At 36.5% G+C, this 24,462-nt stretch overlaps 1 protein-coding gene across 1 annotated transcript in view; it reads right to left on the bottom strand.

Annotated features, from left to right (window-relative positions):
* The window catches only part of LOC311620393 (A disintegrin and metallopeptidase domain 3-like), a 123,526-nt gene that overhangs the window by 59,479 nt on the left and 39,585 nt on the right, over nucleotides 1-24,462 (bottom strand). The window contains exons 8-11 of the mRNA XM_084879744.1: nucleotides 7,497-7,568; nucleotides 7,097-7,263; nucleotides 5,919-6,000; nucleotides 186-322 (exon numbers count right to left, since the gene is read on the bottom strand). Of these exons, the coding sequence (XP_084735870.1) occupies nucleotides 186-322; nucleotides 5,919-6,000; nucleotides 7,097-7,263; nucleotides 7,497-7,568 (458 nt within the window). The remainder of the gene's footprint in view (nucleotides 1-185; nucleotides 323-5,918; nucleotides 6,001-7,096; nucleotides 7,264-7,496; nucleotides 7,569-24,462) is intronic.

Genomic DNA, 24,462 nt, shown 5'->3' with positions numbered 1-24,462 from the left:
AGAAATATTAAGCACATTTCTACAATATTGCATAATAGTTGTATTTAATAATCTTTAAATAACAACATATCTATTTGATTAAAATCTTCTTACCCATAAGTTATATTGCAAGCAATTATACATCAAAGACTACTACAAACATTTCACCAAAAACTACATAAGAGTCTACAGAAACAACACCTTACATGGCTTGAGGATTCATAATGCATGCAGTTCCTGGACAGTAACAATTATAGATGTCATCATATCTTAATCCCAGATTAACTCCAATCAGCTGTGCCAGAACAACTGAAAATGCCTCTAAAGATATCCTCTTTGGATACTGAATACAAACAAACAAACAAACAAACAAAACAACACAGTATTGCTTAAGTTATTTCTCAGTCCTTTTTATCATTTCAATTAATATCTTTGTGGGCATACTACCTAAACGCAAACACAAATTTAAGAATATACCATGAAAAATAATTGGTAAATTGTGCTATGTTTTATTTTTTTAAGAAATGGTATTTTTAGTCCAAATGGCATTGACAAGAAACAGACAAAATTAACGCTCTTTTTGTATTTTTGTTACCTTATTTCTTGAAATGCAAACAATTTAAAAATTTTTGAGAATAAATATTGTTTTAGTCACTATATTATTTTTCCAGTGAATGCTTGGGAAAATACAGAAATTCTTAAAAGTTAAATTGGAAATCAATTTTGTTTTTATCAATAGCTTAAGGAAAGATGGTTTGTTGCTTTCTTATCATTTTTTCATCACAGATTTGCTTGTTAGCACTATCTATATAAATATATATGAAATGTCCCATGCAATAAGAACAAAATATACCACATTCTCTTCAAGACTACACAAACATTCTTTAGGACAGACCACTTGTTATACTATAAAACAAGTCTCACAACATTGAAAATATTAAAATTATACAAAGTAGCTTTTCTAATGCCAATAGAATGAAAACTTCTACTTAATGAGAGAAGAAATTTTTGAAAATTCACATGACTGTGAGACTTCAACAATATACTCTTAAATATTAATGAACCCAAAGAAAGTGAAAGGGAAATTAGAAAATATGTTCATAAAAGTAAAAATTAAAATATTGTAGAACATACCTAAACTTATGAGATCCACCAAAAGCCTGGCTATAAGGAAAATTTTTAGCTGTAAACACATGCATTAAAAAATAAAGAACCCTAGACTGTGTGGCTCAGTTAGTTCCTTGCTGTCCCATTCACCAACAGATCACTGTTTCAATTCTGGGCAGGGCACATGCCTAGATTGCAGGCTTAAATCCATGGAGGGAAGCATGCAGGAGGCAACTGATCAAAGTTTCTCTCTCATTGATGATTCTATCTCTTCCTCTCCCTTCTTCATTCTTCAAAGTCAAGTAGAAACCATATTAAAAAAAAAAAAAAACACAAGCAAACAAGAAATATCTCAAATGAAAAACATAACATCAAACCTAAAAGAATTAAAAATAAAAGAACAAAATGAATCTCTGAAAATAAATATATATAAAATTAGAGATAAACATAGGAAGAGTCAAAAACAAAATGATGGTTCTTTGAAATGGTCAAGTAAACTGGCAGACTGTTAGCTAGAGTAACCAAGAGAAGAAGAGCTAAGGCTCCATATAAAGAAAGAAAGTTGGGACATTACAACTAATGTCACAAACATTTTAGAAAAGATTATAAGAGAATACCATGGAAATTGTAGGTCAACAAATTGGATAAACATCCCTCTCTATTAATGAAACATTTTTGGTATTGGGGACCATGTTTTCAAATTTTTTAATGAGTTTGTTGCTGTCTGTAAAAGCTTCTGCTAAAACCTGAACACTAAATTTTCTGGGGGATTTTCTTCTTTTCCTTCTCCTGAAGTTTTCTTTTCTCTTACCACTTCTTCAGTTATGCTGTTCCTCCAAATTCTCAGAAATCATCTCTAGGAATTCCTCAATGCCATCCTCAACCACACCCAGGTTGAAGTTTTCAATGTCAACCACAGCCTTGTTGCATTTTGTGACCTTCCCTCCTTGGCAAAATCTTTCAAGTCATAGAGGAACCTCTTGAGTGTTTTCTTCCCAATGTCACATATACATTCATGACATCACCCCAAGTCCAAGCTAGGTTCTTGATTCCATCATATATGTTGTAATATTCCAGAATGGTATCAATGTCTTCTCAGTGGTTCCTACACTTGAAGCAATAATTTGGCAAAAGACTTCCTTAGATAGCAGGCCTTAAAATCTGTTATAATTCTGTGACCCATTGGAAGAATCAAATAGGTGGTATTTGAAGGGAGAAACATCACTATAACATTAAGATAATGATCACCAATTAAAAGACCACGTCTGGGAGCATTATCAGTAATCACCAAAATCTCAAAAGGTTTTTTTGTTTGTTTGTTTGTTTGTTTTTCCCCCAAAACAGTACTCCATTTTGCTGGCACAGCAATTCAGGAGGGCACCCTGCAAGAAGAGCTTGACTTATTGTTTCTGTAGGGCAAGGCAGTATGTGCTCATTGATTTGCTTAAAAGGCCATGTTTCTCACTGTGCCAAATTACAAAGGATTTCCATTTGTAGCCTGTGACATTGCCCAAGCAACTATTATCCTATTCTTAAAAGTCTTTAAACCTGGCATTGACTTTGACTCTTTATGGATAAAAGTCCTTTCAAGCATCTATTTCCAGAATCGGAGGTCTTGCCCATTTTGAGTATTTTCTATGCAATCAGATCACCTAGCGTTTCCAAGAATTACTCATCTGTCTTCATATCAGCTCTGGCACCCTCATCACTTACTTGTATATTATAAAGTGAATAATGATTCTGGAATTATTGAAACCACATAGAGCTGACAGTAAATCCAACATTTAAATTGGGCCCAATTCTGTTTAGCATCACAAACAAACTTTTTGCTTTGGCCATGACCACCATGATGCAGAGAGAGATACACTTCTGTGTCTGGTCTTCATCACAGGTCATTGGAAGTTTCCTTTGTTACTTTTGCTACCTTCCATGAAGAGACCCTTTCACAGCTTCTGTAACTTTGTTCTTGTTCTTCAAGATCAGGCTGTGGTAGAATGAAATGGGCCTCACTGCCAAACCATAATCATCATAAGTTTTTCTCCTTTGTAGTACTTAATCACTCTTAATTTTGTTACCAGATCAATTATTCAAAGTGGGTGCTTATAAGCAACAGTGATGTTGTATACTCAGGGGCCTTGATGAACAATAAAATATGAGATTAGGTCAAGCACACACACACAAAAAAAATGATGCAATCAAGAGATACAGCAAAACAAGATGTAGCAGGATGGTAGTGGTATAAAATGGCATAATGTTTCTCAGCAAATTCATTTGTATAAGTAGAAATAGTACCCTACAATATAATGATAAAGGGTATATCATAGTAAGTACATATACCAGTAACATAGTCATTTATTATCAACATCAAGTATTATGAAAGAAACATAATCTCAAAATTCAGATGGAATCTTAATAATATTAAAAAAGAAGAACGAAGTAGAAGAACCAAATTTACAGATTTCAAAATATAATACAAAGCTAATGTAATAAAAACAGTGTGGTACTGACTTAAAGATATATCTATAAATCATTGAAATAGAATAGAAAGCCAAGAAATTAGCCCTTACAGTATATGTTCTAATTATCTATGAGAAGGTTACCAGGACCACAGAAGGAGGAAAAGATCATTTGTTCAGCAAGAATACTAAGTGGAAAAAAGATAATTATCTTCAATAAATGGTGATGGGAAAATGAATACCAATACAGAAAAGAATAAACTTGGACCCTTATATTATACCATATGCAATAGGTAACTTTAAATGGATTAAAAATCTAAAGGTAAGACCCAAACTACAAAACAAATGGAATAAAACATAGAGGAAAATCTTCATGACATTGAGTTTGACAATAATTTCTTGGATATAATGCCAAGAGCACAGTCAACAAAAGCAAAAATGGGCCAATGGGACTACACCCAACGTAAACGTTTTGTGTTTCTAAGGGCAAAATCAATGGAGTGCAAAAGCAACCTACAGAATGGAAGAAAATATTTGCAAATCATGTGTCTGATAAGGGGTTAAAACCATTATATAAAGAACTCCTGCCACTTAGCAACAAAAATAAAATAGCTCAATTTAAATATGTACTAAGGATTTGAATAGACATTTCTCCAGAGGTGATATATAAAAATCCAAAAGGCATATGAAAAGGTGCTCAACATTACCAATAATCAGAGGAATACAAATAAAACCACAATGAGCTATCTCCTCATATCAATTAGGATGACTGCGATTTAAAAATCCAGAATATGCCCTGGCTCGGGGGCTCAATTGGTTGGAGCATCATCCCATGCATCAAAGGGTGGCAGGTTAGATTACCAATCAGGGAATATAGCAAGGTTTTTGGGTTTGAGTCAGCAAGTAATCAATGTTTTTCTCTTACATCCATATCTTTCTCTCTCTCTCTCTCTCTCTTTCTCTCTCTCTCTCTCTCTCATTCTCTTTCTCTCTCTCTCTCCTTCTCTTCCCCATTTTCTTTCTTCCACTCAAATCAATAAATATGTCATCAGTTCATGTGAAGATAAAAAACAAACAGAAAATAACGAGTGTTTGTGATGTTTTCATGATGCAATATAAACTGTTGAGATTATAAACTATAATATTGTAAGCAGTTATTAAATTATTAAAAATAGAATTACCATATTATACAGCAAACCCACTTTTAGTATATATCAAACATATTTGAAATAGAAGAGATATCTATATTGCCCTTTCATTGAAGCATTATTCAGAATAGCCAAGGTATGAAAACAGCCTAAGTGTCTATTGCCAAATGAATGGATAAAGAAAATGTTACACACACACACACACACACACACACACACACACACTGTTACACATACAGACACATATGCATACTTATATACCCCTATATTATACCACTAGTGGCCCAGCGCATAAAATTATACCTGCACTGGTAGGGTCTCTAGGCCTGGCCTGTTATTAGGACCCATCTTCCCCAGCTGCTTGCAGATGGACCCACTTCCCACCACCAATGCCGGACGCCCTCTGTGTGTGCTTGCACCCACCTTGGTCTGGCACCACCTGAGTACACCTCCACCCATCCATGGTTCCCTGTTCCCCATCTGGTGATCAGAGCCTGCCAGCTGGGATGAGGGATCAAGAGGTTTCCCTACAGGAACCTGATAAGGCAATTGGGGTCTGAGTGTTGGGGCAGCTCCTGTGATGAACATCTTTCCCCTGGTGGTCAGTGCACATGATAGCAAGTGGTCATTAGGCTGTCTGGTCAATTTACATATTATACTTTTATATATACAGATATGCAAAGGTAGCTGAAATGAAATATTATTCAGCCATAAAATAATAAAATCCTGCCTTTGCAAAAACATGGAGATAGCAGGGAAATACAACCCTAAGCGAAATAAGTCAGGAAAAGACAAATAGTACATGATTTCCCTTATACATGGAATGTGAAAATGTCATGCTCAGAGAAGCAGAGGATAAAATGGTGCTTGTCAGGTGCTAGAAGGTTTGGAAAAAAGGACCATGTTGCTCAAAGGGTACAAAATTTCAGTTATGAAAGATGAAAAGCTCTGAAGATAAGCTTATCACAATGTAAATAAACTTAACACTACTGCAGTATGTACTTACAATAGTTAAGATACTATATTTTATATGCATTTAACCATAATAAAAACCATTTTTAGTATTATACCATTCGAATTTCCATACTCTATATATAAAAAAACCCACTTTCTAAAATTCTATCGAACTGGTGTGGTAGATACACTACATGTACTTTTTCTCCTTGAAGTGGATATTAACTTTCAACAGGGTACATAACTACTGAAGAGATGGGAATAAAATGCATACCAGAGCAATTCCTGCAGCACGCTTTGGATCACATGCCCTTCCATGATATGTTGCTCCCACATAATCTGGATAATCCCTATAACTAAATAATAAAAATCTTATTGAGAAAAAAATGCATTTTAAATAATTAATAATTTAATGACTTTTTTTAAGAATTGGATTTCTCAATAAAGCTATCTATTTGTTAAAATGTGAATATTTTATATCTACTCCAATGCATTTAATCATTTTTTTTATTTGGGTAACCTCATATAGCTTCTACAAAGTCACGTTCTAAGAAATGCTTCAACATTATCTGATGCACATCCCAGAACATAGCAGTGTCTAATACTTACAACCATTTAAGCAACACTGTTGTCATTTCTGGGAGGATATAATTCTAGGTTGTAATAGTCAGGAAGTCTTACTGCCTGATTTTCACATAGCAAAACCTTTAAAGTATATAAAAATTTTGCACTGGAGGGCAAATAGTACGTATCATAGCAAAAATATTCAGTAGACTCACTAAGAAAAAGAGAAATAGGATGTACAAACTGCCCTCATTTATTTCATTTTTTCAAGTTGCTCCTAAAGTCCCAAATCTCACCTTAGATTGTACAAGATACACCAATAGATTTATATGTGTATTCTATAATTCTTTCAGACTTCAAAATTATGAGTTTTTAAAATCTAAAATAATTAAATTATTAAAACAAAATTATCAAAACAAAAATCTATACACAATCCCTTAAAGGTATACTGCAAGTAATTAAATAGCTACAACGTAGATCAATACAGGAATACCAGAGGTAAGCACATTACCATTTTAATCTTGTGGATTGTGACCAGCTTTATATACAATTATTGCATTCTCTTAACTTATTTTATTTATTTTGTGTTAAAATGATGGCTTCAGTTATTTGCATTTTAAAAAATCTTTAAAAATTCAGGGGCCCATGTATATCCCAAGACTTCCTGTAATTTCCAGTTCATTACATTTCCACAGGTAAATAGTCTACTCTGAGAATAATGGCCCACCATGATTTATGTTACCTTGTTATCTGATATTTTTACTTTGTACTTTGTCAACATTGTACTCATACATTCTTTTTTGTCATTATACTTAACATTTGTATGCAGTTTTGATAGCTAAAATATAATTTGATAAACCCTATTATCAATGCAGATAAGCAACTTACATCAACAAGAATGCAATATCATGGGCCCTCTGAAACAAATGGTTTTCTTTCCATGACACAAATCTTTGTAGTAGTTCATTAGCATTCCCAGTACATAAAATCTTATTTTTATCTGACCAGATCTCCAAGGATGTTAACATAACAGTCAGTTCCAGCTGGGAAAACATCTGAAAACAGAAGATGCATAATATACAGTTTAGACAATCACAGATATAACATTATATCTCTATACAGAATGCAAATATATTCAATTTACTGTAATTTGGAGTGAATCCCATTGGAAGTGAAACAGGTTGGTAAGACTATACTTTTATAAAAATGTTAATTCAATTCATACAAACAATGTTATTGTATAAATGAGAATGTTTATTTTTTTAGAATACAAAACATAAACACTTACAGTGTTGATAAGACTAAAGATTTGGACAATTTTCTCAGTTGCAACAGCCACTTCAGAGCCCATATAATCATACTGAAAGACAAGTTCTATTTCTTAATCATTAGTGAAAATACTAAGTTACCACATTTCAATAGATATGAAATACTATAATAAGTGACTAAGTGAAAGACAAAAACAGGTTAAGATTTATCAAATACTTAATAAATATACAGCCTTTACTCATTAATAAATAATACTAAAGTGATGAGATTATTTCTATCTTCCTATTTACACATGCAAAAATTAAGCATCAAAATGTAACATTCTAAGAATCTATAAATACTATGCTATAGCAAAGGCTATAAAAAAGATACCATGTGCAAATTAAAATGAAAACACCTACTTTATGAACACATAGAAATACTAAAAATATGAAATTATATACCAGGAAATTACTAGACAAAAAGCAGTTGTCACATAATATGATAGTTATATTAATTAACATAATTCTTACATTACTATAAAAACTTAAGCCTAAAAATAAATATAATATTTACCAATATAATTAAATATTGATATTCAATTCATCAGAGAGATAGAAGCATTCTAAACTTGCTGGTAACTAAGCATAGCAACAAATTATATAAAATAAACTTTAAAAATTATAAACAGAAAGTAAGTATCATAGTATGGATTTTACATAGTTCCCTTAATTATTAATAAATATGGCTACTTCACTGTCATGATGGCAGGATAGATAAATGCTTTGCTTGCCTTTTCCCACAATGACATAAAAATTACAACTAAATTACAGAACATCCATCAAAGGGAACCTCCTGAAGACTAGCTAAACACATGTCCTATGACTTGACTTAGAATAAAAAGAGGAAGCTATGGCAAAATGGGTAAGAGAAAAAGAAATACTGAACAGGCTGGTCCCATACCCACAGTGTAGCAATTATGCAAGGAGAGGGTTTCTAAGCTATGGAGGTTCCCTATGAGGAGCAAAAGGTTCAACTTCACACTGAACTGCCAGTCCAGGACACCGGGATCCGGAAGAGAAGTCCCTATAACATTTGGCAGTGAAAACTAGTGGAGATTGTGGCTGAGTGAAATACAAATGGCTGGAGATCTAAAAGCTGCAGGGTTTTGTTTTTTTTAAGGGACTGGGAATAGACCCACTCACTCACAAATTCATTTTCTCTGAACACCAGCATTAGGACAGCAAGTTGCCAAATTGCTGGGACATACAAGGAGGAGATGAATTAACTAGCTTTAGGGTGAGAGTTGAAGGACCAGAGGTCAGGACAGGTCTCTCTGGAGAAGACACTATTGTTCTTTCGTTGAGCTCTTTCTCTATCTACCTAGCAGGTACACCCAGGTGCCAACTCTAACCTCTCCATTAATTTGGCTAATAACTTGTTCTACCCTGCTGATTCCTTGAAACCCTACCCCACCAGATTAACAAACCCTTCCTAAACCTATCCAACAGTTTTTCACCCAAGCCACCCACCCTGATTTATGGTGAAGTATTTCTTAAAATCTTTCAAAGGTTCAAAAACCTCAAACAAGCATCAGATGGCCTTGACCCTATAACTTTGACTAAGTAGCCCCAAGCATATCCTCAGTTCACAGCCTGGTCACACCCAAGTCCCTCCAAGCACAGGATATGGAGCAATTAACTGCAGATCACTTTGTGCATCTTATCACGTGGCCCCAACAAGGCACAGAAAGTGGTTGACCTTAGCCTACAAAAATGTCCCTCTCATGAGGCCCCAGAATAAGCATACCCAATGGCTTTAGATCATAGCAGGCAACCCCAAATCAGCTCCAAAAAATAAAGAAAAAACAAAAAACAAAACTAAAAGGCAGACACCTGTTAAAGCAAATCCCACTCTGTGGGGACAGTCCCTGAACAGCAGCTCATCTAAAATGATGGCATGCTTGATGTAATCCAAGAGGGCCCTTAAACTATTGTCATGACCATTCCTTTAAGCCAGTCAGCCTAAAGGTCAATCCCTTCCACTGACAGGCCAACAGCAATCAAAGATTAACTTAATCAGGAAGGCACACCTAACCAACAAAAAAGAAACCCTTGGAGCATCTGGCTCAGGTGACCATGGGGACTTGCCAGTGGGCATTACAGGACACCTTCTAGATAAGGCCAACCTGCCAAAATCAGGAGACACAACTGATACACCTAAAACAAACACTGGAAGTCAGGTAATTCAAGTAGGTAAGAAGCATGTCCCAATAGAAAAAACAAAAAACAAAAAAAAAACCAGGATAAAACTCAAGAGAAAGAGCTAAACAAAATGGAGAAAAGCAATCTATCACATGAAGAGTACAAAACACTAGTTATAAGGATGTTTGATGACTTAGAGGAAGAATAGATGAACTCAGTGAAAATGTCAACAAAGTGATTGGAAACAAAAATGAAGTTAAAAAAACATAAAAAAGAATCAGTGAGAAATGAAGAATACAATAAATAAATAAATAAATAAATAAATAAGAAGAAGAAGGGGGAACTACAACAAATTAGATGAAATACAAGATCAAATCCATGATTTGGAAGACAAGTTCAGAGAAAAGACTCAAGCAGAACAGAAAGACAAAAAATACTTTCTTTTTAATGAGGTTAGTTTAAGGGCCCTCTGGGATTAAATTAAGCATACCAACATTCACACCATAGGGGCACCTTAAGAAAAAGAGAGAACAGGGATTGAAAACCTTTAAAAAAAAAATACGAGAAAACTTCCTTTGCCTTGTAAAAAAATGTAGACATACAATCCAGGAAGTGCAGTGTTTCAAACAAGATGAACCCAAAGAGGCCCATACCAATACACATCATTATTAAAATGCCGAAGTTTAAATGAAAAGAGAGAATTTTTAAACAGTTAGCGAAATCATTCAGTTATTTAAAAAATAGATCAGACTGTCAGCTGATTTCTCAGCAGAAACTTTGCAGGCCAGAGAGATTGGCACAAAATATTCAGTGATAAAATACAAAGACCCACAACAAAGATCGCTCTATCTAGTAAGGGCATTATTTAGAATCAAAGGAGAAATAAAGACTTTCCTACACAAGAAAAAAATGAAGTTCATCACTTCTGAACTACTATTACAGGCAACGTTAAGGGACTTCTTAAAGAATATACAAGATCAAAAATATAAATATTAGAGATTAAGAAGAAAAATATTTTTAGCCCACTAACTGACTGAAAGTAGAGATTTAAAAATGTATTTCTTGCAAATAGAAAATTTTAAAAACCTGAAATAGCAATACTTATATCAGACAAAATAGACTTTTAGACAAAGGTTGTAAGGACACAAAGGGCATTTCATAACGATAAACACAGCAATCCTACAAGAAAACAGCATTCTCATAAATGTCTATGCATGGAATGTAAGAGCTCAGAAATATATAAAGGAAATATTGATGGGTATAAAGGAAGATAATGAAAGTAATACAGTAATAATAGGGGACTTTAACACAGGATTGACATCAATAGGAAAAAGTGCTTTTACATAGCACATTTATCAGATGAATTCAATTGAGACTTTTAGGACATTTTGCCCAACTGCAGGAGAATGCACATTTCCCTAATGTGCACATGCATAATTTAGTAGAAAAACCATGTAGAGCCAGAAATAAGTCTCAATAAATTTGAGAAGACTGACCCTGGAATGTGTCTTTCAGTTGATAGGAAAGTTGTCCTATATGACCAAAGGTTGTGGATTCAAATCCTGATCAGTGCACATGCACAGATTGTAGGTTTAATCCCTTGTCAGGGTGCATATAGTAGGCAACCACCCAATATTTTTCTCTTACATGAGTTTCTCTCTCCCTCTTTCTCTCTCTCTCTTTCTCTCACTCTCTCTCTTGTGAGGATATAAAAAACACTGTAAAATCACATCAAGCATCTTCTCCAATCAGAACAGAAGAAAAGTAAAAAATAAAAAGCATATAAATAATGAATATCATGCCACTAAACAAGAAATTAATTAACAATAAGAAATTTAAAAAATACCTTGAGATAATTTATGGCACACAGCCAAAGTAGTGCTAGGAGGAAAATTTATAGCAAGAGAGGCATAACTCACAAAGCAACCATAATATCAAATAAACACTATAACTACACCCTAGAAACTAGAAAAAGAACAATAAACAAAACCCAAAGTCAGTAAAATGAAGAAAATAATAAAGATCACAGTGAAGATAAACAAAATATAGTGTGAACAAAAACAATAGGAAAGATCGATAGAACCAAGAGCAGGGACTTTGAAAATATAAACAAAGTTGATGGAAATTTGCTCAAAATCATCACAAAAAAAAGAAGTTTCAAATAAAAAATATTAGAAATGAAAGAGAAGTGAAAACTAGTACCACATAAATGCAAAAGATTATATAAAAATAGTATTATATAAAAATAGTATGATATAAAAATTATATGCCAACAAAGTGGACAACCAGGAAGAAACAGACAAATTCCTGGAAAAATACAATCTTCCAAGTCTGAATAGGAAGAAACAGAAAATCTGAAAATAATAATAATAATAATAATAATAATAAATAACTGCTAATGAAATCAAAGCTGCAGAAAAAGCTATCAACAAACAAAAGACTTGGACCATATGGCTTCACAGGTTATCCCTTGTCTTCTCAAATATTCTAAAAAAGTGAGGAGGGAAGAAGGCTCCCAAACTCATGTTATTAGACAGCATTAGCCTGATAAAAAAACCAAAGATATTACAAAAAAGTAATAAAAATGCAGGTCACTCTCTCTGAAGAACATCAATATAAAATTCCTCAATAAAATATTGGAAAAATCAATTCAGTGCTACATTAAAAAGGTCACATACCATGATCAAGTAAAATTTTTTTTCAAAGGATGTAAGGCTAGTTCAATTAATATGATATACCACATAAATAAAATGAAAGAAATAATTCTCATTATCATATCAATAATTGAAGGGAAAGCATTGCACAAAATCCAACATCCATCTATATTAATAAAAAGGGTAGTATGCTAATTAGACCAGGTCAACTGGACATCTTTTGGTCATCCTGCCTTCCTTCCTGAACAAAGCCACAGTGGTGGGAGTCAAGGCAGATATGTTTAGGGGCAACCAAGCTGGAAGGGGAGGGCAGTTAGGGGTGATCAGGCTGGCAGGCAGAGGGGCTAGGAGCGATCAGGCAGGTAGGCAGGCAGGTGAGCAGTTAGAAGCCAGTGGTCCCAGATCACAAGAGGGATGTCCAACTGCTGGTATAGACCTAATCTCTATGGGCCTAACTGCCATCCCCAAAGGGGTCCCATATTGGAAAGGATGCAGGCTGGCTTGAAAGACCCACACACACATGCACAAATTTAATGCACCAGGCCTTTAGTGTTAAAAAAAAAAAAAAAAAAAAAAAAAGTTGGGGGTGAAAGTGGACAACTTTGTCTTGTTATTGATCTTAAAAAAGCAACTTTCAGATTTTCATATTAAATATGGCTTTTATTATGATAATGTCTTTTTAATCTAACCCTGTTTTTTTTTTTTTTTCTTGACAGTTTTTATTATAAACTAGAGGCCTAGCAGTTGGGCATCCCTCTTGCAATCTGGGACTGCTGGCTCCTAACCATTCACTTGCCTGCCTGCCTGCCTGTCCCTATGTGCCCTCCCCTGCTGTCCTGATCACCCCTAACTGCTTCCCCACTAGCCTGATCACCCCTAACTGTTCCCCCCCTGCCAGCCTGACTGCCCCTAATGGCCCTCCCATGTTGGTCTGATTGCCCCAACCTCCTCTGTCTCAGCCTGGCCACAGTGGCTTTGTCTGAAAGGAAGGCAAGACAACTGGAAAATGTCAGGTCGACTTTGTCTAACTAGCATAGTACCCTTTTATTAATATAGATAGTATTGGAAGACATAGCTATAGCAATCAGACAAGAGAGATAAGGGCATGCAAATTGGAAAAGAAGAAATGAAACTGTTATTATTTGCAGATGACAAGATACTAAAGAGAGAGAACCCTAAAGAACCAAACAAAAATGTTTAAACCTAACAAATGAATTTAGTAAAGTAGCAAAATAGAATATTGATTATTCAGAAATCAGTTGTATTTTTATACACCAATAATAGACTAATAGAAAGATAATTAAGAAAAAGAAATCCCGTTTACAATTGCATCTAAAAAAATAAAGTATCTTGGGATTAAATTTTACAAAGATGAAACACCTGTAATTGGAAAGCTATGTGTCATTAAAGAAATAAATTGAAGAAGACATGAATATTTTAATTTTTTTTGCACAAAAATATGATTGCTTAAGGTTAATTTTATTTTCAGGAATTTTACCATGAGGGGAACTACCAATAAAAATTTTAGTTACTACTTTAGGAACAGCTTTTTGTCCAGTAAAATTAAATTTTCTTGAGTATTCACTTATTTCAATTAGCCTATTTAAATTAATCTGAAAACTTGATTATTATTTTACTGTCAAATTTAATACTCTATAAACAATCTTAGTTTACCCTGTAAATATTAGTGGAAAGGATTATCTGCATTCTTGAGTAGGCCCTGAGCATTCCTGATGCTAGACCTGATTTAGATTTAGATATAGGGCAGCTGCTGTTGGCAGAGTCTGCGTCTGTCACCTGTGTCCCAATCTGAGCTGGGAGTGGGAAGCAAAGCAGCCATGGGGGCAGGATACCTCCCTCTGAAGGGGTTAGTTAGGGTTCAGGCCCCTGCAAGGTTGTGGGGGTGAGGGTCTGTGCCCCACCTCTGTTGACCCCCAAGTTCTCTCCTGACGGCCCCTCTGCAACTGATGGCCCCTCTGCAATTGTTCCTTCCCTGAGGAATCATCCTCCGGGGCCAAGCAGGGTGATGTGAGGTTCATTTCTATCTCCTTGGTAGCCTATGCCTCTGTGGACTCTACGCCCAGCACCTGCCTTGGGATCCCTCGCCTGCTGGCGTGGCCCCAGCACTGATCACATATCTCAGGGAACTCAGGTTTCTTCTACAGGGAGGGCCCAGCTCACACAATTGGGCAAGAGATAGATCCATGATACCAGCCACCATGAGGCTTCAAGCTCAGCATGAACAGAAAGCCCAGGCAACAGCTGAGGACAATTGCATTGTGAGATGAGGGTCCCTCTTGGCAAAAAAAAAGGCAAGAGGGGCCAATATAGATGCACAAGTGCCTTCCCAGTGCCCTAATTCCTTCTGAAAGGGATTAGATCCTTTCATGACCTTTTTTAAATTGCTGCCAAACATTCCAAAAATTAGTTTTTAAGTTTGGTTGGGATAATTGTACAATATAGTGTTGTAAAATATCTAAAATTATAATGACATTGTAGAATAAGTTCATGTAAGGATATTCTTTGCTCTAAGCCATGGCAATTTAATTTCAAACTGGCTGCCAATTTCTTTTTGTAACTTTATATAAACTTTGTCAGGGAGGCAAAAACACAAATTACTTTAGTTCAAGAGGCCAAATATATTGACTTTCAATTACAATCCTTGCAATTTTTGAAGGAAACTTCTCTTTCTTTCCTTCCAAAATAATTTTCAGGCTACAGAGAGTTTCATTTAAAAATCTTTGTCACATGAAACCATTTCTCTTAAAGTTATGGTGTAGATTTAACATTTTATTTTTAGTATGGATTAGATTTAATGTTCTATTTTAATTTTATTTTTTTATCATTTTATTTTTTACATATGTGTTCTTATTCCCCCATAACCTCCTAACCCCCAATTATGCCCTACCCCCTTGTTGTCTATGTCCATTAATTAGGCTCATATGCATACACACAAGTTCCTTGGTTGATCTCTCCACCTTACCCTCACCTTCCCCTAGCTTCCCTGAGGTATGACATTCTGATCAACATTTCTCAGTCTCTGAATCTGTTGTTTTTAATCAGTCTATGTTGTTCATTATATTCCACAAATGAGTGAGATCATATTATATTTATCTTTCTCTGCCTGACTTATATAAAGTTATCAAGACTGCATTATAAAATTTATAAAAGCCTTCATTAATCAAAAAAGGGGGAAATAGTAGGGTAATATCATGTAAGGAAAAATATCCTATAAGTAAATTACATCTAGAAAATTTTTACTTTACAAAATTAATTTTCATTTGTAATGCTAACAGTAAGACACCCATGAAAAACATACATGGTGTCTAAATAAGACAAAGGAAAATTGTTTGGGCAAAAATAAAAAGGATCCCAAATCAATTATATAGAAAAAATTCCTATTAACTTTTGGTCGAGAACATGTTTGTATATTTTCAGAAAAAAACTCCAAGACCAGGTGGATTCCTGCAACAGAGGAATTGACAGGTCTGCTCCAACCACAAAGAGGAGAAACAGTCCAGAGATGGAGGATGCTGACAACTCCTTGCCATGCTAGCAGTCAGCAGCTGTGCATCACTGCAGGTTGCCTAGAACCAAATCAGAGAGGGTCAGACCTGCATTGCCACCATGTTTCCACCATCCAGTTTTCATTGCTGACATGTACACATGAGGAACTGTTTGACATTGAAACAGGGACTCAGAACTGTTGGACATTGAAATTGGGAGTCAAGCATTTCTTGTTATTATTTGTTTATTTCTAGCCTGCAGAGGCAAGATTTTTTAAAGGAAAGAAATGGGGGGAGGAATAGATACAGAGGCAAAGAAGCATTGAACAAACTACCAAACTACAGCAGGATGGCAGGGGAGATTGGGGGACGGGGAAGACTATAATAGATCAACCAAAGGACTTGTATGCATGCATACAAGCATAACTAATGGATACAAGACACACGGGGGCGGGGGGAGGGGGTTGGTCTTGTGTGAGGGCATGTACGGGGGAGTAGGGGAGGCCAGCGGGAGGCCAATGGTGGGGGGGGGGAGGGATACATATGCACCACTATTTGTAATACTTCAAATAATAAAAATAAAATAAAATAAAATAATAAAAAAGAAGATATGAATAACTGGATGGATATATCCTGTTCATGCATAGAAAGAATATCTTAAAATATGCATACTACCTACTGCAATCTAAAAATCTAAGGAAATGCCTACCAAAATACCAATGGCATTTTCACAAAACTAGAATAATCTCAAAATATATATGGAACCAAAATGACCCTTAATAACCAAAGTAATCTTAAGGAAGAACAAAGTCGGAAGTATCAGGTTACCTAGTATTATACTACTTGGCTATTGTAATAAAAACAGCATTGTACTCCATGACATATAGATCAATGAAACAAAATAGGGATCCCAAAAACAAATTCACAGCTGTATGGTTAATTAATGTATGACAACTGAGGCAAGAATATACAAGGGTGTAAAAACAGTATCTTCAATAACTTATCTGGAAATAATGGAAAGATACATGAAAACAATGAAACTATATCATTTTCTTGTTGCAAAAAGGTATAAGGATAAACCCAAAATGGATTAAAGACTGAAAACTCATACCCCAAACCTAAAACTCATAGAAAAAAACATAGGCAGTAAAATATTTGACTTCTCTCTGAGTAATATAATTTTGGAAATGTCCCCTCAAGCAAAGGAAACAAAAGAAAAAATAAACAAATGGGTCTACATCAAACTAAAGAGTTTTTGCACAGCAATGAAGCCATCAAAATATGAAAATCAATCTTCTAAATATAAGAAGACATTTGCCAATGATATACTTGATAAAGGATCAATATCCAAAATATATAAGAAATTTGTACAATTTATAACATAAAAATAAAACAAGACTGACTTAAAAATGGGCAGAGACTTGAATAGACACTTCTTCAAAGAAGACATACAGATGGCCAACATGCACATGAAAAGATATGTCACTAATCATCAGAGAGATGCAAATTAAAACCATAGTGAGATATTAACTCACTCCATCAGAATGGCTATCACCAATAGATCAACAGTCACTATGAGAAACAATTTGGGAGTTCCTCAAATTAAAAAAGCAAGAAGACAAAAATTCAAAGACATGAACAATAGTATGGTGGTTACCTTAGGAAAGAGGGTATAAAGGGGGTCAAATATATAGTGATAAAAAAAATCTAGGTGGCTGGCACACAATGCAATATATGGATAATTTATCATAGAACTGCACTCTTGAAACCTATATAACTTTATTAACCAATGTTATCCCAATAAATTTAATTGAGAAAAAAAAAACACAGAATTACCATCAATTCCAGTTCTAGGTATATTTATCCAAATAAATCCAAAGCATTATTATAATTTGAAAAGTTATGGTCAATTCAACATTATTTACAAAACCAGGATATAAGAAATTTATATGTCCATTGATAGATGAATGGTTAAGGATGTGTTACATATATACTTTGGAATATTATTCATCCTTAAAAAATGAAATCTTGCCATTTGCTGCAACATGGATGGACCTAGAGAGACTGGCATGTGCCTAAGGGGAGGGGTTAGCTGTGAATAAAGAAGGTGAAGGAATTAGCTAAAAACATATATGCATACTACATGGACAGAGACAATAGTTTGCTGTTGGCCAAGGGAGAAGGAGGTAAGTAAAGGGGGTACATATATAAAAGCTTATATTTACTAATGGAATATGTATATTTTTTCAAATACACATGGAAGTTTCATATCTCTTGACTCATATTAGGCCAAAAAAACAGTTTTTTGGGTATAAAACATAGTATCACATATATTATATTGTCAACCACAATGCAGTAAAGTTATATTAAATTTGACAAAAGTTATTTTGACAATTTTATTTTTCCTTAGATGGATAACTTGATTGTGGTTATCTAAGCTAATAATCTTCTTCTACATACATTCACACTGTGGGGAGTGGGAGGGGGAGTCCATGAAGCAATTTACAACTAACTTTCAAATCAAGAAAGCCCAAGTAATAATAGGATACAATAGTTATAAATCTATAATAGGTAAAGATAGTATAGATGTGTTCTTAATATTATTCTAATTCTTAAAACTCCTTTAAAAGTTTCAAAATAGTTTCAAATAGTATGTTAAAATATTTAAAAGTGTAGATGAAATAAAGCTAACTTAGATGAACAAAAGATGAAGAGAATGCAACATGCTGCACAGAAATATCAGAAGCATAGGTCTACAAAAAAATATAAAGCGCTTTGGAAATGATTTTAAAAAATGAAATTTTTTTTTTCCTTTTCTAAATTCTTCATGCAAAAATTGAAATTTTAATTTAAAAGCTTTATTTTGGGACTAGACAAGATAGTGGCTGGCAGGACAGAGGTGAGGGAAAGGATGTGAGTGAGGGGGTGAAAGGAGAGTGTGTGAATGTGTGGGTGTGTGTGTGTGAATGAGTGAGGGACAATTAAATCCAGCAGGAGCAGCAGGGGCTGGCAGACCAGGCTCTCCTGGATAGGGAGCACCTACTACTACCGCAGACACGCCCTGCAGTGTGGGACTTGGGCATGGAGCCCATGCCATCTTGAAGGGGAGAGTGGCCTCTTCTAAGAACTCAACAACACCCAGACAGGCCTTGGACACTGCCCACAACCCGGCAGCCACTCCAACCAAATTCCTGCTACCCCACCCGCATTCCTGCAGACCCTTGGACCTCCACCTTCAAAGATGCACAGCCCCTGCAGCAGTAAGTGCAACTTACCCACTTCCCAGCAGCAGACCTCCAAACACCACAGTCACACAGGCCTCCTGAGCCCCCCACTCAACAGGCAGCTCTTGGGTGCTGCTGTGAGCCTCTGCTGGGTACATTCTTATACAAACAAGGCACAAGGAAGTAGTAGAAATTCTGAATTCCCTCTTCCTGGATACCTGCCCACAGACACCTCAGTCATGTGACTTCAGTGCCAGGGCCCCTCAGAGTGCATCAGTGTACCATGCTGACAAACGCACTGCCACAGTCACAACTTTCCAGAGTACAGGCCACCTAAACCTGTTGCTCCACAGGCAGCTCTCGGGTCATTGTGAGCCTCTGCTGGGCAGGCTCTTATACAAACAGGGGTGCACTGCCCCAGCAGCAGAAATTCTGAATTCCCTCTTCCTGGATACCTGCCCACAGATACGTTGGTCACCCAGCTTCAGCACCACGGACCTTCAGAGTGCATCAGTGCACCACACTGGCAAACGCACTGCAGGTGACTCTGTGAGCCACCACTAGGTGGACACATATCCAACCACAGACACAGCAGCAAATACTCAGTCTTTCCAGCCCATAGTTGCAGACTTCTGGACACCACAGTTGTGCTTTTCTAGTGTACAGGCCTCCCGAGCCCATCGCTCCACTGGCAGTGCTTGGGTGCCGCTGTGAGCCCCCCTGGGTGCCCTCTTATTACAAACAAGGGCACACTGCCCTGGCAGTAGAAATTCTGAATTCCTTCTTCCTGGATACCTTCCCACAGACATCTCGGTCATGCGGGTTCAGTGCCAGGGCCCTTCAGAGTACATCAATGCTCTGTACTGGCAAATGTGCCACAGGTGCCCCTATAAGCCACCACAAGTTGTGTGCATATCCAACCACAGACACAGCAGCAAAAACTGAGTGTTCTCCCCTCACAGCTGCAGAACTCTGGACACCACAGTCACGCTTTCCAGAGTGCAGGCCTCCTGAGCCCCACCATCCTGACACATGGCTCCTGGGTGCCTCTGTGAGCCCCCACTAGGCAAGCATCATTTCAACCAAGACAAAGGGTAGCAAAAATTGGAACATTCCCCTCCCCAGCTGCCAACTTCTAGACACTGCAGTTGTGCCTTTTAAGCATGCAGACCTACTGAGCTCAAGGCTCCTGGGTGCCCCTTTGAGCCCCAGCTGGGCTTGCTCATATCCAAACAAGGGTGCCCGGACCTGGCAGTAGAAATTTGGACTTCCCCCACTCCCGGCTGCCTCCCCACAGACACCGCAGTAGCATGGTTTCAGCGTGCAGAACCCCTGAGTCCACCACCCCAGCAGGCAAATCCTGGGTTCCTCTCTGAGTTGCCACTAGGTGCACTTATATCAAACCAATTGCTCAAGGCCCTAGCAGCAGAAACTCAGACTTCCTCTCTGCAGATGGCAACCTCTGATCACTGCAGTTGCACTGATACAGCATGCAAGCCCCCTGAGCCCACAGCCCTGGCAGGCAGCCCATGGGTGCTTCCCTGGGCAACCATAACACTGGCATCTAGTCGTTGCAGTAGTGCCACTACAGTATAAGGGCCCCTTGAGCCCACTGCCCCAGAAGATAGCTCCTGGGCATCTCTGTAAGCAGCCATTGGATTTCCATATCCAATGAAGGGCACACATCCCCAAAGCAGAAACTGGGACTTCTCCCTCCATGGAGCTTGTGGCACAGTACAATCACTCTGATCTCACCCATTTCGGAGAGTTCCTGGACCCTTCTGTGTGCTGCCACTGAGCATGTTCCTCTCCAACCAAGGGTACATGGCTCCCTCAGTAGGATGCACAACATCCCCCTCCTGACTACCTACCTCTGAACAGCCTTTTCCTGGATGCTGAACCCCTTTGTGATTCAGAGTGGGAAATCACTTTGGCCAGAGTCCCTCTGCCTCAACCACAACCTCCTCCCCCCAACTGTCATAGGCTTCAGGACCCTCATAGTGAGTTGCAGAGTGATGCCAATCCAGCAACAGTCACACCACACCAATCATAGTTCCTGTGCCTCAAGCCCTGAGACTCCTTCCTCTCATGGACTCTGGGAACTCACAGTGAGCACATACCAGGGAGACCTCAGATAACTTTTTCCACAAGAGCCAGAACCACAATCACGTCCAAAACAGCTTGCTTGCACAATGAAGCAGAGGGTGAGTCATATTGCTAACCCGTGATGAGACTTCATTCATGAATAAGAAACTAACATTCACAACCAACTACTTTAAGAGACCCCAAATATCTTAAGTATGGAGCTCTGCTAGATTACCAAGCCCAGAAGATCTGAGAGATCACACCAATAGCACCACCCCCAAAAGAACCTGAGTAGCAAAGCAGTTGTATCTAGGACACAGAAACAATTCAAACATTACAGCAAAACATTAGGAGACAAAAAAAATAAATAAAAATAAAAAATAAAAAAAACCAATCTCCAAAGGAAAGAAAAAGAGGAATCATCAGAAAAGTAGTTAAATGAAATGGAGGCAAGTAACATGTCAGAAAAGGAATTCAGAATAATGGTTATAAGAATGCTCAAACAACTGGATGACAAACACACACAACTCAATGAGAATTATAAGGAACTAAATGCGAATGTCACCAAGAGGAAATGAAGAATGATATGGCTACAATAAAGAACACAATGGAAGGCTAACAGAGGCTGAGGACCGCATCAGCAAATCAGAAGACAGGATAGGAAAATACATACAAAAGTAGCAGAAACTGGAAAGAAAACTTAAAAAGCAAGAGAAGAGCATAAGTGAGCTTTGGGACAACACAAAATGAAACAACATCCAAATAATGGGGTACCAAAAGGAGAATAAGTGAAGCAAGGAATAGAAAACCTGTTTGAAGAAATAATGCCAGAAAACTTCCCTGTATTGGCAAGAAAAAAACTAAACAAGTTCAAGAAGGAAATAGAGTCCCAAACAAGATGAACCCAAAAAGACCAACGACCAAACACATCACATTTAAATTGGCAAACATCAATGGCAAACTAAGAATCTTAAAGGCTGCCAGAGAGAAATAGAAAGTTACCTAAAAGGGGACCCCAATTATATTATTAACTGATTTTTCAATGGAAACACACCAGGCCGGATGGGAATGGAATGAAATATACAAAGTGATGTAAAGTAAGGGACTGAATTTAAGAATACTATACCAAGAAAAGCTATCATTCAAAATTGAAGGTGGAGTAAGGTGCCTCAGAGACAAAAAAAGGGATAAGAGAGTTTATTACCACCAAGCCAGCAATTTAAGAAATGCTAAAGGGACTGCTCTAAAAAGAAAAAATGGCCAAAACTGGTTTGGCTCAGTGGATAGAGCGTCAGACTGTGGACTGAAAGGTCCTGGGTTCGATTCTGGTCAAGGGCATGTACCTTGGTTGCGGGCACATCCCCAGTGGGGGGTGTGCAAGAGGCAGCTGGTCGATGTTTCTCTCTCATTGATGTTTCTAACTCTCTATCCCTCTCAATTCCTCTCTGTGTAAAATCAATAAAAATATATTTAAAAAGAAGAAACGGAAAGGCAAGAGGAAACACAAACATTAAGAATAAAAATGACAACAAACAAGTACTTATCAATAATAATATCAAAAATAAATGAATGAAATGCTCCAAGTAAAAGACATAGGGTAGCTGGATGGATAAGAAAAGATGGCCAACATATCCACTGTCTACAAGAGACCCACTTCAGAACAAAGGACTTGCATAGACTCATATTGAAGGAATGGGGGGTAAAATTTTCACACAAATGGAAATGAGAAAAAAGTGGAGGTAGAAATACTTACATCTGACCAAATAGACCCCAATAAATAGACCTGAAGAAGGCCATGACAAGAGAAAAGAAGGACCACTTCATAATACTAAAGGGACCAATTCAACATGAGGATATGACTCTGGTAAACATATATAGATCCAATACAGGAGCACCTAAATACATTAAAAACAAAAACAAACAAAAAACAAACAAACAAACAAAAAACTTCTGGAATAAATAAAGGGAGAGATCAACAGAAAAACAATCAAGTAGGGGACTTTAATATCCCGTTGACACCGCTGGATAAGTTCCCTAAACAAAAAATCATCAAAGACAACGCAATGTTAAATGACTCACTACATCAGATGGAATTGATTGACACCTTTAGAACATTTCACCCCAAAGCAACAGATTACACATTCTTCTCAAGTGAACATGGGACATTTTCAAATATAGACCACGTATTGGGACACAGGCTAAGTCTCTTTAGATTCATGTGGATAGCAATCATACTAAGCATCTTCTCAGATCACATGGCATAAAATTAGAAATCAACTACAATAAACACAATATAAAAACAACAACCAAGCACATGGAGGCTAAATAACATGCTATTAAACAATGATTGGGTGACTAAAGAGATCAAAGAAGAAATAAAAGCATTCCAAGAACAAATGATAATGAAAACACAATAATTCAAAGTCTATGGGACACAATGAAAGCAGTCCTCAGTGGGAAATTCATAGCTCTACAGGCTTACCTCAAAAAACAAGAAAAAATAGTAGTAAATTCTTTAACCCTGCAACTTAAAGAATTAGAAAGAGTAACAGGAAGAGCCCAGAGTAAGTAGAGGATGGAAATAATAAAAATTACAGCAAAAATAAATGACATAGAGACAAAAGAAAATACAAAAAAAAATAAAAAACAATAAAATCAAGAGCTGGTTCTTTGAAAGGATTAAATAAATAAATAAATAAATAAATAAATAAATAATGAGCTTCTAGCCAGGGTCACCAAGAAGCAAAGTGATAGGACCCAAATTAACAAAATCAGAAATGAAAGAGGTGAAGTAACAACTGATGCCACAGATATACAAAGAATTGTAAAAAAAAGAAAAAAAATCTGCAAACAACTCTACTCCAACAAAATGGACATATTTCTAGAAAAATACAATATTCCAAAACTCAATGGGGAAAAATAAAAAAATAAAAACAAACAGGCATAAAACTACAGATGAAACTGAAGCAGTATTCAAAAAAACTTTCAGCAAACAAAAACCCTGGTCTGGACGACTTCAGAGGAGAGTTTTACCAAACACTCAAAGAAGAACTAAAACCTATCTTTCTCAGAATACTAAACAAACAAACAAACAAAAAATCAAGAGGAAGAAACACTTCCAAGCTCTTTTTATGAAGTTAGCAGTACCCTAATACCATAACCAGATAAAGACACTACAAAGAAAGAAAATTATAGGATAATATCTCCAATGAACATAGATGCTAAAATCCTCAACAAAATCTAGCAAATCAAATCCAGCATTACATTAGAAAAATCGTACACTATGACCAAGTGGGATTTATTCCGGAGATACAAGGTTGTTAATATCTACAA

The sequence above is a fragment of the Pipistrellus hanaki genome, assembly GCF_964339955.1.
Source record: "Pipistrellus hanaki genome assembly, chromosome: 3".
In the NCBI taxonomy this organism is placed as follows: Eukaryota; Metazoa; Chordata; class Mammalia; order Chiroptera; family Vespertilionidae; genus Pipistrellus; species Pipistrellus hanaki.
This window is presented reverse-complemented; position numbering and strand designations above follow the sequence as displayed.